The following is a 13,961-nucleotide window of genomic DNA, read 5'->3' as shown; positions in this document are numbered from 1 at the left end:
ATAAAAAACTATCAGCAATGTTAATAAACATGCATTACCAGAAAGAAAGTATCTGGGAAAGCAGTAAGGTGGGACGAGAACAAAGACAAGCCTATACCACTGCAATGTTCTCTTCAAATTCAATTTGCTTTGTAACCAAATACGTTTTGGAAAGTAACATACCCACTGCTTTGGCATCCAAAATGAACCTGGAGCCAGAAACAACTGTGTAGGCAATCTACTTACCTGTGCCAAACAAGAGGCCAGGGATGAAACAAATAACTTGGCTCAAACATATAAGGTTGTCATTCCAAACCAGAAGAAAGGAAAAACGACACATGCATACAGTGGAGTTCCTTACCATACATTATGTATGGATCAATATATCCCTCCATGAAGGAGCTGAGACAAGAAAATTGCTAAATAGCTGCAAAGTAAATGTGCCCTTTGTGCAGAAATCTTTTTATTGCTTCACTATTGTCTGGATGCAGGAGATGAAAATTTTCTGTTGTTGAACCATGAGGGCTCAAGGCCTGAAAAACACTTCATGAATCAAGTCTATTCACCTGCAATTGCAATTTCATTCCTCTCACCTATTATCATACATCAAGATCCACCATGAATGGATTCTATGTAGAAGCATAAAGACCAATAGCAAAGCAGTTCTTTTATCCATACGTCTCTCCCTGCTGGACTGCTTTTCTAGAGCACCACTCTCCTATGTAGCCAAGATTCTAGTGATTATATAAAACTATTTCACAGCCATTTGATAGCCAACTGGACTCTAGACTAGCTCTGGCATTAATTTTTTTTTTTAACTCCCTGTTGTTTTCTACCAAAAGTAATTTTTAGCCAAGCAAATCAAGCTTTTCTACTTTCTTTTTATATTTTCTCCTGAATATCCTAACATTTCCTATTCACAACACCTGGAGTCAGCTTCATTTCATCTTTTGCAAACATGAGTTATCAAATTACAGTTAAAATCTCAGCAGAATCCTGTAAACATCCCAAGCTATACTACCAACAACTGTCCTGATGCATTTTATGATCACACTAAGCTTAGATAATATTTATCTTGTGAGTCAAACAGATAGCTTGCCTGCTTCTTCCTCCTCCTTATCAAGTTTCAAGTGAGATACCCATCCATAATTTATTAATCTTATGCACAACCTTGCATCGTATATAACTGCATTTCACCCAGTTCAGGGTACTATTCAAACAACACTCCTTTGGACAACTACTGCATGTTCTTGTTTTACCACTTCTGGAATACAGATCTCCTGTGCCACTAGAGTCATCTGGATGATCAGCTGGCTGAAATACCAGATATTTCTAGAATGTCTTGTTAGCTAAAAGACACCTGAGTGCATTGATTACTGAGTGATTAAGGAGGAATATATTTACATCCTAGGCTGGCTGTGCATCATGCTTTAGCATTCAATCCTTTCCTATTTCATGCACAATTTAGAACTTTAAAAAAAAAAAGGTTACACTGAGTCTGCTGAAGTTCTTTGGAAATAGGGATCAAAAACATTCTCTGCCATGCTTTCAAGGGAACAGGCAACATGCAGGTATCTGGCCTCAAGCCTCCATCACATATCTGCAATTTGTTACACCTGCATTTTCTAGTCCTGTCTGCTTCCCACTGGCCCTGATATCCACCAAAACTATATCCTAAATAGATGTAACCTTACCCAAGATTAAGCCTCTTTTTCTCTGTGGAATGTTCCCAGGCACCTCAGACCTTTTTTCCATCTCTCTGAAGCTGCACAGAAATGTTTACTGTACTACTTGCCCAGACCCAGCAGCACAGTAGCACCATACAAGAAGATGATCCAGCAACGTATATTTATGTGCTTCTGAGAAGAACTCCAAACCAAATACCCTTCTGTTTAACTACTGTCACCAACATGAGACTAGATTCTTTCCCATCAAAAATAATGGATCTGTTTTTCAGTTGAGAGGACAAGGCTCAGTAATGAAAAAAAAAAATGACAACACACTGAAATTCTATGAACATAATGCACAATTGGAAAGGTATTGTAGAGAAATCAGTGCTCTGTATGGCATTTGAAAGACCTGACAGAGGATGAACAAAGAAAGCTGTGTGGGCATAATAACAATCTGCTATGTGTCATATCTTTGCTGGAAAGTGATACAAGGAAATTCTGAAGTGTATATAGCTGCAATTAAAAGAAAAGACAGGGTATATTTTCAAGGTACATTTTCCTCCTGTTCATGCAATTTTCCTTTTCATAAGCATTAAAAGGGTGTAGTAAGCATAAAACAGTATCTTTTACAAATATTTTATTGAAAATGCTACATACATATCATGTCAGATTTACAACCTGTGTAGAAATGCACTAAGACACATAGGCCACAAGTGAAAAAGTGATCAAACCATCAACAATTAATCTCAAAACCCTCATGCTTGACAGTGCTCTTGTGTCCATTTGTAGTATAAATCAGGGAAATGAATGGAAGTTAGTCTCACACCAGCCTGTCCTCTTGCACCTCTGATCAATATTTGTTGATACTCACTCTTATTTTTCAGTTCTCTTAGCAGGTGATTTTTAAAACTCATTCATGTTGGAAGAACTTTAACAACTGGTTCCAGTTGTTTAGACTGCCCTTGTACCTTACTAAATATTTTCACTCATTAATGCATTCCATAGCCACCAGACGCTCCCCAAAACTGCACCACCAGCAGTGTCAAACTCTAATGGGAGATAGTCACTCTGCTTTTGACCCCAATTCAGAAAAAAATTCTCTTTCAGAAAAAACACTGTTCAGCTTCTCAAATTCCCAAACTCACCTTGGGCTTTATTTAGGTATTCCAAGGATCTGTCTGCAAGTTTTATTTGTATGTGCTATCACTTGAAAAATAAGAGTAAAAAGTCAGATAAGATTTCAGATTTAACTGAATTTTAAATCTAGGTAAGAGTCAAAGTGTCTTTTTTTTCTTTTTTGTACATCTAAAAGAATCTGATCCACAATCTTTGCCTGATCACAAAACAGGAAACAAAATACAAAGTATATGGAAAGCATAACAAAAAGAATAAACGCATACTTAAGTATGTGTCATATAATTTTCCAAATCCACCTGCTGCTTAAGAGCTTTACTGAGAGGTCCCTTCGCTGCATATAGAGAAAGAGTTAACTCTGTCCACGCAGAGTGGTGCCTTTCAGAGTACAAACTCTTCAAGTCTAAAGCAGCTGAGGATGCAATACAATAACACTTCACTTAAATGCTATCTTTCAAGAGACAACTTGTTGGCAAAACAGAGAAGAAAAGAAAGGCTGACCATTCTCTGTATATTAACTCCTTTTAAGAATTAATGAACAATAATATTTACTACTGGTTTGTCATTTATAGTTCTTACTGCAGTTCTTTCTTCAGCTGCCTTGAAAGGCACATCCATCCAACCTCTGAACTATAAAGATCATCCAAGGGAAACACATTATACACAGTATTTATGAAAATGGCCCATATACAGAGCATCACAGCAAAAGGGTAAGTGAAACCATTGAGGAATGGTCTACTGGAATAACAAATGGAGAACAAGCAAAGGAGATAAACCATATCCTCACTGAATGGCTGATTAATCCAAAGGGAAGGAAGTGTCATAAGATTCTCTAGAAGCTCCAGTACCATTAACCTGAGACCCATTTACCAATTACTGGATGCTATATAGTGACTTGAAAAAATCTGAAGCTCTTTGAATGATGTCCTAGAGCACATGCCCTAGACAACTGAGTTTTCTAGGACAACTAGAAAGCCCTTTGTAGTGTGAGAAAGAGCTTCTCTCTGCCATAAAGAAACAAGAACAGCAGTATGGGTAGCCGTCACTTCCAGTGAATTTGGCCATTCCAACTTTGAAACCTCTTCTGATTACACAGTTTCTTAATGGCTTTAAGTGGCTGAACTTACTTGTAACCAGTCTTTAACTCACATTACACAGGAGCTGTTTATATTTGTGCACAGCTAGCCTATGTGTAATGACCTTGGTTATCTTCTGTTTCTTCTTCCTTTCCCTCATTTGGATATTTCCAAGTTTATTTGGATAATAAACTGCTTTAGATGTAAAACAGATTGCTGCATGTCTGCAAAAGGAAGAAGGGGAACTTATATTACCATGATTTTAAATCAAGTTGAAGAGTGACATGATCATGTAAGTCATGCAAGCTGACAAAAACTCAGTCATTTCACAGACAGTCAAAAAAAGACAGCTATTAATTTACTATTAATAACACATGCACAGCCACATCTATCAAGCTATGTGCTGCTGATTCATCTATTACTACAAAAAAAAACCCAAAAAACAAACCACAACCAAAACTAAAAAAGCAAAACCAAGAACAGAGTTAAAAATCCCTGGATTCCAAATTGCAGCATTTTGTTAGATACTATATTCTTGCAAGAACAAGCAACACATTAGCCTTGCACAGGTGAAAATGAAGGAAAGGGAGACTAGCCTCCTGGGTACCCAACAACATTTGGCATCAGAGAAGGTACCGAGGCAGAGCAATGCCAGCTTGTAAGCTTGTTGGCATGGTTTTGACAGTCTGAGCATGTATGAGGAACTGGCTTTGTTTTGAGGAAATCTGGAAAAACAATAGCCATGAGAGCTGCTCCACAACTGTTCTGAAGACTGTTTTCCTTCTCAATGTGTCTGCAACCCTTCACAACTACCAAGGGCCTGACAGTGGCAAGATAAGGCAGCCATGACTACAAGTGGGCAAGAGTAAACCAAAATCAATTCAAAGCTATTTCTTACTAACAGTAATTCTGTGATAGAAGTCTGAATAGTTTAACAGCTACAACTATATTTCAAGAATTCAGCAATACAACTTGAATTGCACAGGGTGGAACTATAAGGAACTCTCCTGAAGTCTCATCTAACAATGCACAGCATTTTCCAACAGATGACACACCAGGCTGTATTCGTAGTGTACATAGTTGCAAAAGAGGATCCAGCAAAAGTCCTTTATGCACAAAGTTCTAGCCTTTCCATTTTCACGAAACCCAGTACAAAGTCCATTTATAAACACTGTTTGAGTTTCTACAAAATAAAAGCAAGCACCATTTGTTTTAAAATAATCAGATAATGAAATTAAGGAACTTCTTCCACTCTTTAATGTTAGCAATTTTCATGAATTTTTATTATTTTAGTTACTCAGATTGCATCCAATTAAGATAAAGAAAAGTTTAAGCTATCAGTTTAAGTTATGCTAAATGTTTGTACATTAAGTGAAAATACTAAGTAAAATGCTCACAGCTCTAATTTTTTTTAATTCAAACCATTTACATTAGACAAATTTTCTACTTCGAGAAAATTACTAGCTACTTCTACTTACTCTTACAAGAAGAGATCCTACCAGTTTTTCCCCTTCTTTTCCCCCTAAAAAGCAAGTAATATAGGGCTATTTCTTTCCCATCAATAACATAGTCGGAGAAGAAATCAGATTAACTGATTGCAGTGCCCTGGGAATATTATAATATTGCCAGACACAAACCTGTCAAGCCTAACATGCTTCATACAAGGCTCATCCAACTGATTCCAGACTGAGGCAACAACAGCACCTGAATCTCAACAGCTTGAGTTAATACTTCACAGCCTTGGGGGCTAGACATGTCTGACTAGAGTAATGGAAACCAAGTTTTAGGGGCATTCTCCAGATGCAACTTAGGGCTGTATATTCATTCCCAACATGCATCTCCAAGAACCAGTACCATCCTTGTAAAATGTGGTGTTAGATGCTCATGGAAATGGATGAGCTCAAACAGTTCAGGTGCTTGAGGACAAAGACATTCACTGAGGGTACAATTGTGAATCAACACACCTAAATGAGGCACTTTCAGGATGTAGCCTTATTTATTTCAGCTTATAATAGCCAGGCTTTAGTTACAAAATGGAGACATCTCATTTAGGTATCTAAAATTATATGTCTGCACGCAAGTTAGGACTTTGAACTCCCATTATAGCAAGTGGAGCCTACTCGGTACAGACAGTGGAGCCTGGAGAGCTATTGAGTGCAAACTGATGTCAGCTGAAAAGCACTGAGTGCACTATACCTAGTGACTAAATCTTCACTAGTTTCAATGGGAGCTTAGATCCAAGGCCACATATAGAAACACACATTTAGACACCTAAAATTAGATGACTTCAGTATGCAGCTGAAGCACTGATATTTCAAACAAAATGTCTCCAGAACATTCCTACAGTCAGGCTGAGCTTGCAGTGTGGAGATTGCAGCGTAGTCAAAAAAGGAATAAATGAGAAGATTAACTGATCTGAATATACTGGAAAATCAAACAGGAAAGGGAGAACCTGACTGACCACTTTACAATGAATATAGTACTTTATGAACTTACATATCAGAATGCATAAAATAAGATAGAACAAAAGTTAAAAAAATATCTATTAGAAGAATGAGAAATAACCAAAGCAAAAAATATTAGAAATGTTTTGTCCATATAAAGATATTGACTCTCTTTAACACATTTTAAACAGAAATCAATGGCAGAAAACTATGTTTTTCCTAAGACACACTACAATCAACATCATGAGAGATATGAATTAATGCATTCCCTTTTTTCCTTTAATTTGCTACTGCAGAAGAGGATAAGTCTAGTTCGCTTTTCAATCAAACTTTTACCAAATTCAATTTGTTCTGGGAATAAAATGTTTTAGAAGTCTAGTATTTATAACACCAACAAAGTAGGCATAACAGTAATGTGAGCTGCTCTGGCAGAAAAGCAGCATGATAAAGTAAGTTTTTCCAATAACAGCTTCTTGTGTCATTCCTGCCTGCTTCTTTAATGGCTCGATGAGACTGGGACTACAAAGACCTGGCCAGTCATCAGAATTAATGGAGGACAAGGTCAGGCAGTTCCCAGAGAAGGCTGAGGGAGCTCTGTTAAGAGGTTAATTCTCATGTTCACTCTCAGAGCAGAGAGAGGCCTATCTAAAGAACAGAGTTCTGGATTGCTGTGTTTTATTCTTGTCCAGAGAATGACCTTGTTTTGCACTATTTTGTCATTTTCATTGAGTTAGCACAACAAATTTGAAAGATGGTCGTGACTCTAGAAGACTGCCTCTGCCCTACTGCAAGAGAGCCTACAGAATAAAGGAGATGTATCTGAACCCGGCTTTAATTCAGCAGTTGTACTAGAAGAGCTGCAGCAGCAGGGCTCACAGACAAGTTTTACCTGCCAATAGTACTTGACTTACGAACGGAACTTGTGCTATGTGTCAAAGCCAACACATGAACATTCTACACGCACTGCAGTGAGGGCTTAAATACATCATCATTTCTTTAACTTACCAGAAGGGCATTTGCCATATCTCAATCCAATTTTTAGGCTAACCTACCAGTAAAAGGTAGAATAGTTAAGTCTTCAACAATATTTGCAAGGGCATTCATGCACACTGTTTATCAATCTAAGCTATAAAAAGAGCAGCTCCTACTTACAATTATTTTGGAATGAGACACCTCCAAATCAAGCTGCTACAACCACGCTTTGCGACCACTTTCCCTCATCATCTTGTTTCAATACAAAATGGAATGATGTCTCCTCTGCAGTCTATACTCCCACATAGCTGGCCAACACTAATATTATTTTTTGTTTGAGTGCAGATATCTAGAAATAGAAAAACCTTAATTTTTAAAAGAATTGTTTTTATTGAAGGTCATTCCCAAAAAGAGGTGCTTTAGAGTCAGCTCTGACCCTCTGCACAGACATCCTTAACCAAGAATTAATTAGCTGCAAATCACTGTAGCTTGCTCTGACCCTGTATTTCCAGTTGATTTGTCCTAGCTTCCCTCAATGCCTTTTATAAAGGCCCTCTAAATACTTCCAGTGGAAATCTTAAAATTATTATGTAGAAAAGGAAGTTAATCTAAGTATCTATATCCAGTTTCAGCCTTACATAATATCTTTAGTCTTCTACATAGAAGGAATGGAGATGACAACTGAAATAATTTACCATTTATGGTGAGGTTGTTTTGAGGGGGGTTTTAGATTTTTTTTTAAATTAACTCCTTACATTTATTTTCAGGAGGCTACTGTGGAGAAAAGTTGCAAATCATCATTAAAGATGAAAAGGAAAGCAAATAAACTTACACATGTTTTCATGCAGCATTTCAGTATTTAGAAATGAGAAACACATAAATGGAAACAAAGATGAAAAATTAGCTTCTTCTCAGGCTACAAAAAGAAAAAGAGCAACCAGAGCAGCTTCTCTGTCTGGCTTCAGTAAGCTGTTCTTAATGGAAGCAGGAAAACCAATGCACTAGATCTGGGTTTACTTGTAAGGGATCCATTATTCAGGCTATTAAGCTACCTAGAAGACTAGATATGCTCTAGGAGAGAACTCTTTTTAATAGTGTTTTATTGCTTTTGCTAGTTTGTTCCATTACTAGAGAGCTGTGTATTTAAATGAACGTTCTTTTATTGCTAAACTTTGCCCAGTGCTAATGTGGATACCAAATAATTTCACAAACAAGATATGGTATTTCTAGAGGTGATGTCACCCTTTAAGTCTGTAAATGTGACCACTGCTGCAGTGCCAGGTATCTTCGTGCATTATAAAATCACCACAGAATGACAGCACAGACTTCCTCCACTTACCACAGTGGTTTAGGATTTGACAATAAGCTATAGTGGTCTTGTGAAGGAAGCATCTCCCAATGACCATTAGCAACTAACAAAGTCCCTTTCTCAGGGGTCTGTGGCAACTCATACAGAATTTCTGACAGGTCTTTAACCACTTCCAATGTTAAAATAAAACTCAACACCAAAGCACAAGATGATATTTGAACAAGATAAATGTAGGGGGTTTTGCTTCAAATGTACTTAAATAGCAGTTACTTTCAGATTTCAAGATGCTCATTCTGGCTGCTGTAACAGTATCTGTAAACAATCAAAACCACACCAAGCCTGACAGCAGAAAAGAGCAGAAAATAGATTAAAAGCTGCCCTGCAGAAAACTTGGGGATACTGGTGGATGTAAAACTAGACACAAGCTGGCAATGTGTACTCGCAGCCCAGACAGCCAGCTGTATCTTGGGCTGCACCAAAGGCAGCATGTCCAGCAGGGAGAGGGAGGTGATTCTCCTCCCACTTGGAGTCCTGGACTCCTCAAGACAGACATGGACTTGAAGAGGGTCCAGAGGAGGCCAAAAAAATGGTCATAAGGTTGGAGCGTTTCTCCTGTGAAGACAGGCTGAGAGAGTTGGGACTGTTCAGCCTAAAGAAGAGAAAATGCTGGGGGATACCTTATTGCAGCCTTTGATTATATAAAGGGGTTTATAAAATACATGGAGAAAGACTTTTTATCAGAGCGTATTGTTACAGGTCAAGAGGCAGCATTTTAAACTGAAAGAGAGGAGGGTTAGATTGGATATAAGAAAGAAATTTTCATGAAGGTGGTGAGGCACTGTCAGGGATTGCCCAGAGAAGTTGTGGCTACTCCATCCCTGGAACTGTTCCAGGCCAGACAGGACAGGGCTCTCAGCCTGGTCTAGTGGAAGGCGTCCCTCCCTATGGCAGAGGAGTTGGAAGTAGATGACCACTGAAGGTCTCTTCCAACCCAAACCATTCTATGATTCTGTACCAGTTTTATTCACAAAATATTCTGGGTAATGGACAGGTTTGGTTTTGCAAAGCTCAAGCTGATCTTAGAATAAACTGAAGTTTGTGTTTCACTACTGTAGTCTCAGAATTGATGTGTCTTCTTTTCCTATTGAATTCCTTGAAAACACTTTTGAGAAGAATTTTATTTCTTATTTCAAAGAGAAAAAATTAGATTAAGCTTGCTTAACTTTTATCCCAGAGCCTAACCTTAATACTGATACTTCATTTAATTTCAAAGCATGAAGCATTTATGACTCATTCTAATTTACATAAGTCTTCTTATTCTATTATGAAAATGGCAATTTTCCTTTGCAGAGACATATAGAACATGGTCTCTCTTATTGTGTCAAGTAACATTTAATAGCCTTTAGCTGTAACTTGGGACTGTTACAAAATGTCCTCAAGATGAGTCATCTTCATTCATTTATTCTGCAATAGGAAGAATTCATGAATGAGTGATCTGCAGTAATTCACTTCTACAAAGAGAACCCATTCATACATTTCAAACCTGGTTTTCTGAATCACTGTAATGTAGCTGATTACTTCATATTAACAGAAGAAAATTTTGGCTTAAGGAAAGCTTCCACAGAAGTCTAGTATATGAGAAATTTCTAGTATATGAGAAAATTTTAATATATTTAAAAGACCTCTTTTGAAAATAAACATTTTGGTTTAACACACGATTACACAGACAGATAAGTTCCTATCTATCTAGCAAGGCATGCATGGTATTTTTGTAAAGTTAGAGACTGACAAATGGTTTAAATTGAAGCTGCATCAAGGGGGAGCATGAGTTGTCACTATCAGACAAATCACTAGGCAGGCAAAGAAAATATTTTATAATATCTGAAAAATATGGCCATTGGCATACAGAAGTGCTCAATCAAAGCTGTATTTAAGTCAGACAACAGAAACCCAACTATGATCCAAGACTCCTAACTACAGAAATACAAAGCAACCATGCTTCTTATTCTACAGAAATAACGAATAAAATACACGTTATTTTAATTCATTAAAAGGTCACCAGAATAGAGGAATGGAATTCACTAAGGATCAAGGCTCCCTTAACCATTACTGCTCTCCTGCCATCCTTAGGAGATTTCAAACCAGGAATTATTCTTAAGAGTCTTTTCACTCAATATTATTCACTCAATATTCCACTATCATGGAAGAGAACCACAGTAAGAAGCTGCTTCTCATTTAATGTAGTTCCAAACCAGTCAAAGCTTTACAGACCACCTGTGAGAGCAGACATGTGGTAAGTCAGTACAAAGACCTGCATGCAAATGCAGCATTTTCTTCAGAAGCGTAGTTCACAGAAAATGCATAGTGTGCTTCTCCATTAATTAGTGCTTTAAGTTTTCATTACCTCATTTACTCAAGGACGGCTCTAAACATTCACTTTATTCACACCTTACCTTTCTCCTGAGAGAAACTAACTCTCATCATTTTTAGGTTGAGAAATTTTACACTATGTCCAGTGTTGCCAAAGTAAGGACAGTCTTCTTTAAGAATAGAATAGATGACAAGAACAGCATGAAGATTGACAGAGAATCTGAATGCTTCCAACAGGCATATATTTGATAACAAAAACCACACTTAACATTATGGTTAGATTTATTAACAATCCACATTGACTTCAGCAGACAGCACAACATCAAGGTGAATTGACCAGCAATAAAGCCAAGAGAGATTTAGAATTATCCAAGGAAGCGTGACTTACCAAATCATTCAAACTAATGTATCTGGCTACCTGCACTGCTATCTAGGATCCATAAACTTCTTGCTACTTCTCAACTTCCACTCTTTCATTTTAGTACTATAGTTACATAATTTTAATTTTTTATATCATACATCACTGAAAAAACTGCATATGTGTTCTTTGCATAGGCTTTTAAGTCAGAGAATTTAAGAGACTTTTAAGTCAGAGTCATCTTCATGCTTGCTCTCTAAATATAAACATCTTTGTACATTTATCCAAACCATTCTCATTATATATTTCCACATCTATAACTATGATTTCACCTAACAACTGAGTGCATACAGTGAAGAAAAAATCAAGGAACTGATGTGAGTTTGCTTTCTTTCTTACTTTCAAGACAATGTGATAGACTCTTGCAGCTGTAACCCATTTTGCAGACTAATAACGCATTTTGTAGACAAGTCAAGGGCAAACCATGTTTGAGGAGTTGTGGCAGAACAAAAAAGGACCAATACCAAATTGCTCTCTATGGTTTATACCATCTAAAATAGTTTGTTTTATACAAATCTCTGCACAGAAAACCAAACAGTAGACACTTCTCATGCAATACATATAATGAAAAAGGAACAGCATCAATTACTACAGGAATTTCTTCTTTAAGGAAGATAGACCAAACAACCCAAAAGGTAGAAAGATCCATTGGCACAGCACTCAAAAACACAATAATGTCTCAGAAGTGGCAAGAATAGACCAGAAAAGCAATATTCAAAAGATCAGGTGCAACTCAGGTTCTGTATGAATATTACTGAGTTCACAGATATGAAAAATATCTTTATGACCCCCATTTTACTACCAACTATAATCCACAATTTCATCTTCAGGAAGGGGGAAAGACAAGAAGAATATCTATGTAATGGGAGGTTTGCAAAAGCTGTGGTACTGATTTGGGATGCAGTTTTCCAGATTGCAGTGCCACTTTTCAGCAAAGCGGTAAAGACTGTACCTCAGCTTACACTTAGTGAGTCCCAGAAAAAATCATCTAGTAACTTGCTCATGCTCCTTTTCACATATAAAGGATGAAGAAATCCACAGCTGAATCAAATCACAATAGCAAGCTGTCTGCTCCAAAAGCAAGAGGCACCAGGCAAGGATAAAAGTTATACCATGGAAGGTTAGAACCACATCTGTAAGGATATGATGTTAATATTTTTGCAGTTCATTAAACAATTTCTGCTTTGAAGACAATCATGCCAAGAAAGTGTCAATTTATTCTCCACCAATAAGACCATTTGGTAAATCAAAAATTAGAACCAAACATGCAACACATGCCACTTCACTTAGTATTTTGTGCAATAGAAGCAAAATGTATCTCATCTGTTCTTTGACTTGAATTGCAAGACAAAAATAATTTTATTTCCCTCAGTACTGTCAAGTAATTATTACATATCATTTTTCAAGTATAGAATGGTGAGCTGCAACACTGATCCATTGGTGGCTCAAAGGATGCATGAATACCATGCAATCTGCACAAAGTCTTGAAATATGGTGCTAACAGACAAGTAAACTTTAAGAACTGTCAATATAAACTTAATTACTATCTAAGGCCTCCTTTGAATCAGTTGTTTTGTAGCCAAAGGACCTGCCTATGACACTGGAAAGCAGACCTTTCAGCTCTTCTCAGACTGGAGAGAAGAGGGAAAGGAATTGGAAAATACTTGCTTCAAATTCCCAGAACAGTACCTGTTGGAGCTGGGCCAACATCCAGGGGGGAAAAAGAAAAAAAAAACGGATGGATTCACTGGCCCAGATGATGACGAGCAAAAATGTGACCGCAAAGCTGAATCTGTGGATACTCTCTTACAAGGCAGTAAAATGGTATTCTGTGAAGCAGCAATAGCTGATTGCTCATTTCTCACAGCACCTTCTAGATCTGCTCAACTGGTAGCTCTGGCCATTCAGAATAGAAAAAAACATCCAAACTGACCACTGGGTAAGCAGATGCTATGCTTAGATGAAAGATTTGTATTTTGAAGCTGCACTTGCTAGAACTCAGAAATAATGCCATTTGGCTCCTAGAGATAATGAGAAACTAGGTGGGATAACTGACAGGGAAACAACGTTCACATTATAGTAAAGAATTTAAAAAAAAACTAAACTCAAGCCATATTAACAGTTTGAGCTTTTAATTTGCGTTCTGTGAAATAAATGAGCTTAGTCAAAAGTTGCTCCAACAGCCTTTCCATGCTTGCTCTGCAATCTGAAAATGTTCCTCCCTTTTCCTCCCCACGAAATTTAATTTCATCTAATATAATGTAAGAAAAAGTACTTGGTTTATGGCAGTGAAATCTAAATCCCAATGATCCTTAGCACATAATCTTTTAGGTCTTTAAACAGCTCTTGTATTTAAAATAAATTCTGTCATTCTTTTACTTTCAGCACAAATTGCCTTTTATTAATCCTGATTCAGACTCAGAAAATATGAAAATAAATTTATGAACTTTACCTGTAATGCACTGAAACTGTCCATCTTCTCTTCTTATTGTAAATGCTTCCCCTGGATTAACTTGCACAAGAATAACCTTAAAAATAAAAGAGTGTTTACAACCATTACATGGGAATATGTCACAGAAGTCTGGTATG

At 37.2% G+C, this 13,961-nt stretch overlaps 1 protein-coding gene across 3 annotated transcripts in view; it reads right to left on the bottom strand.

Annotated features, from left to right (window-relative positions):
- Nucleotides 1-13,961, bottom strand: part of FNDC3A (fibronectin type III domain containing 3A) — a 110,673-nt gene that overhangs the window by 59,672 nt on the left and 37,040 nt on the right. For all 3 annotated transcript variants that reach the window (XM_084201464.1, XM_084201463.1, XM_084201465.1), the window contains exon 3: nucleotides 13,825-13,900. In XM_084201464.1, coding sequence (XP_084057590.1) covers nucleotides 13,825-13,900 — 76 coding nt within the window. The remainder of the gene's footprint in view (nucleotides 1-13,824; nucleotides 13,901-13,961) is intronic.

This window comes from Fringilla coelebs, assembly GCF_963513975.1.
Source record: "Fringilla coelebs genome assembly, chromosome: 2".
NCBI classification, from domain to species: domain Eukaryota; kingdom Metazoa; phylum Chordata; class Aves; order Passeriformes; family Fringillidae; genus Fringilla; species Fringilla coelebs.
This window is presented reverse-complemented; position numbering and strand designations above follow the sequence as displayed.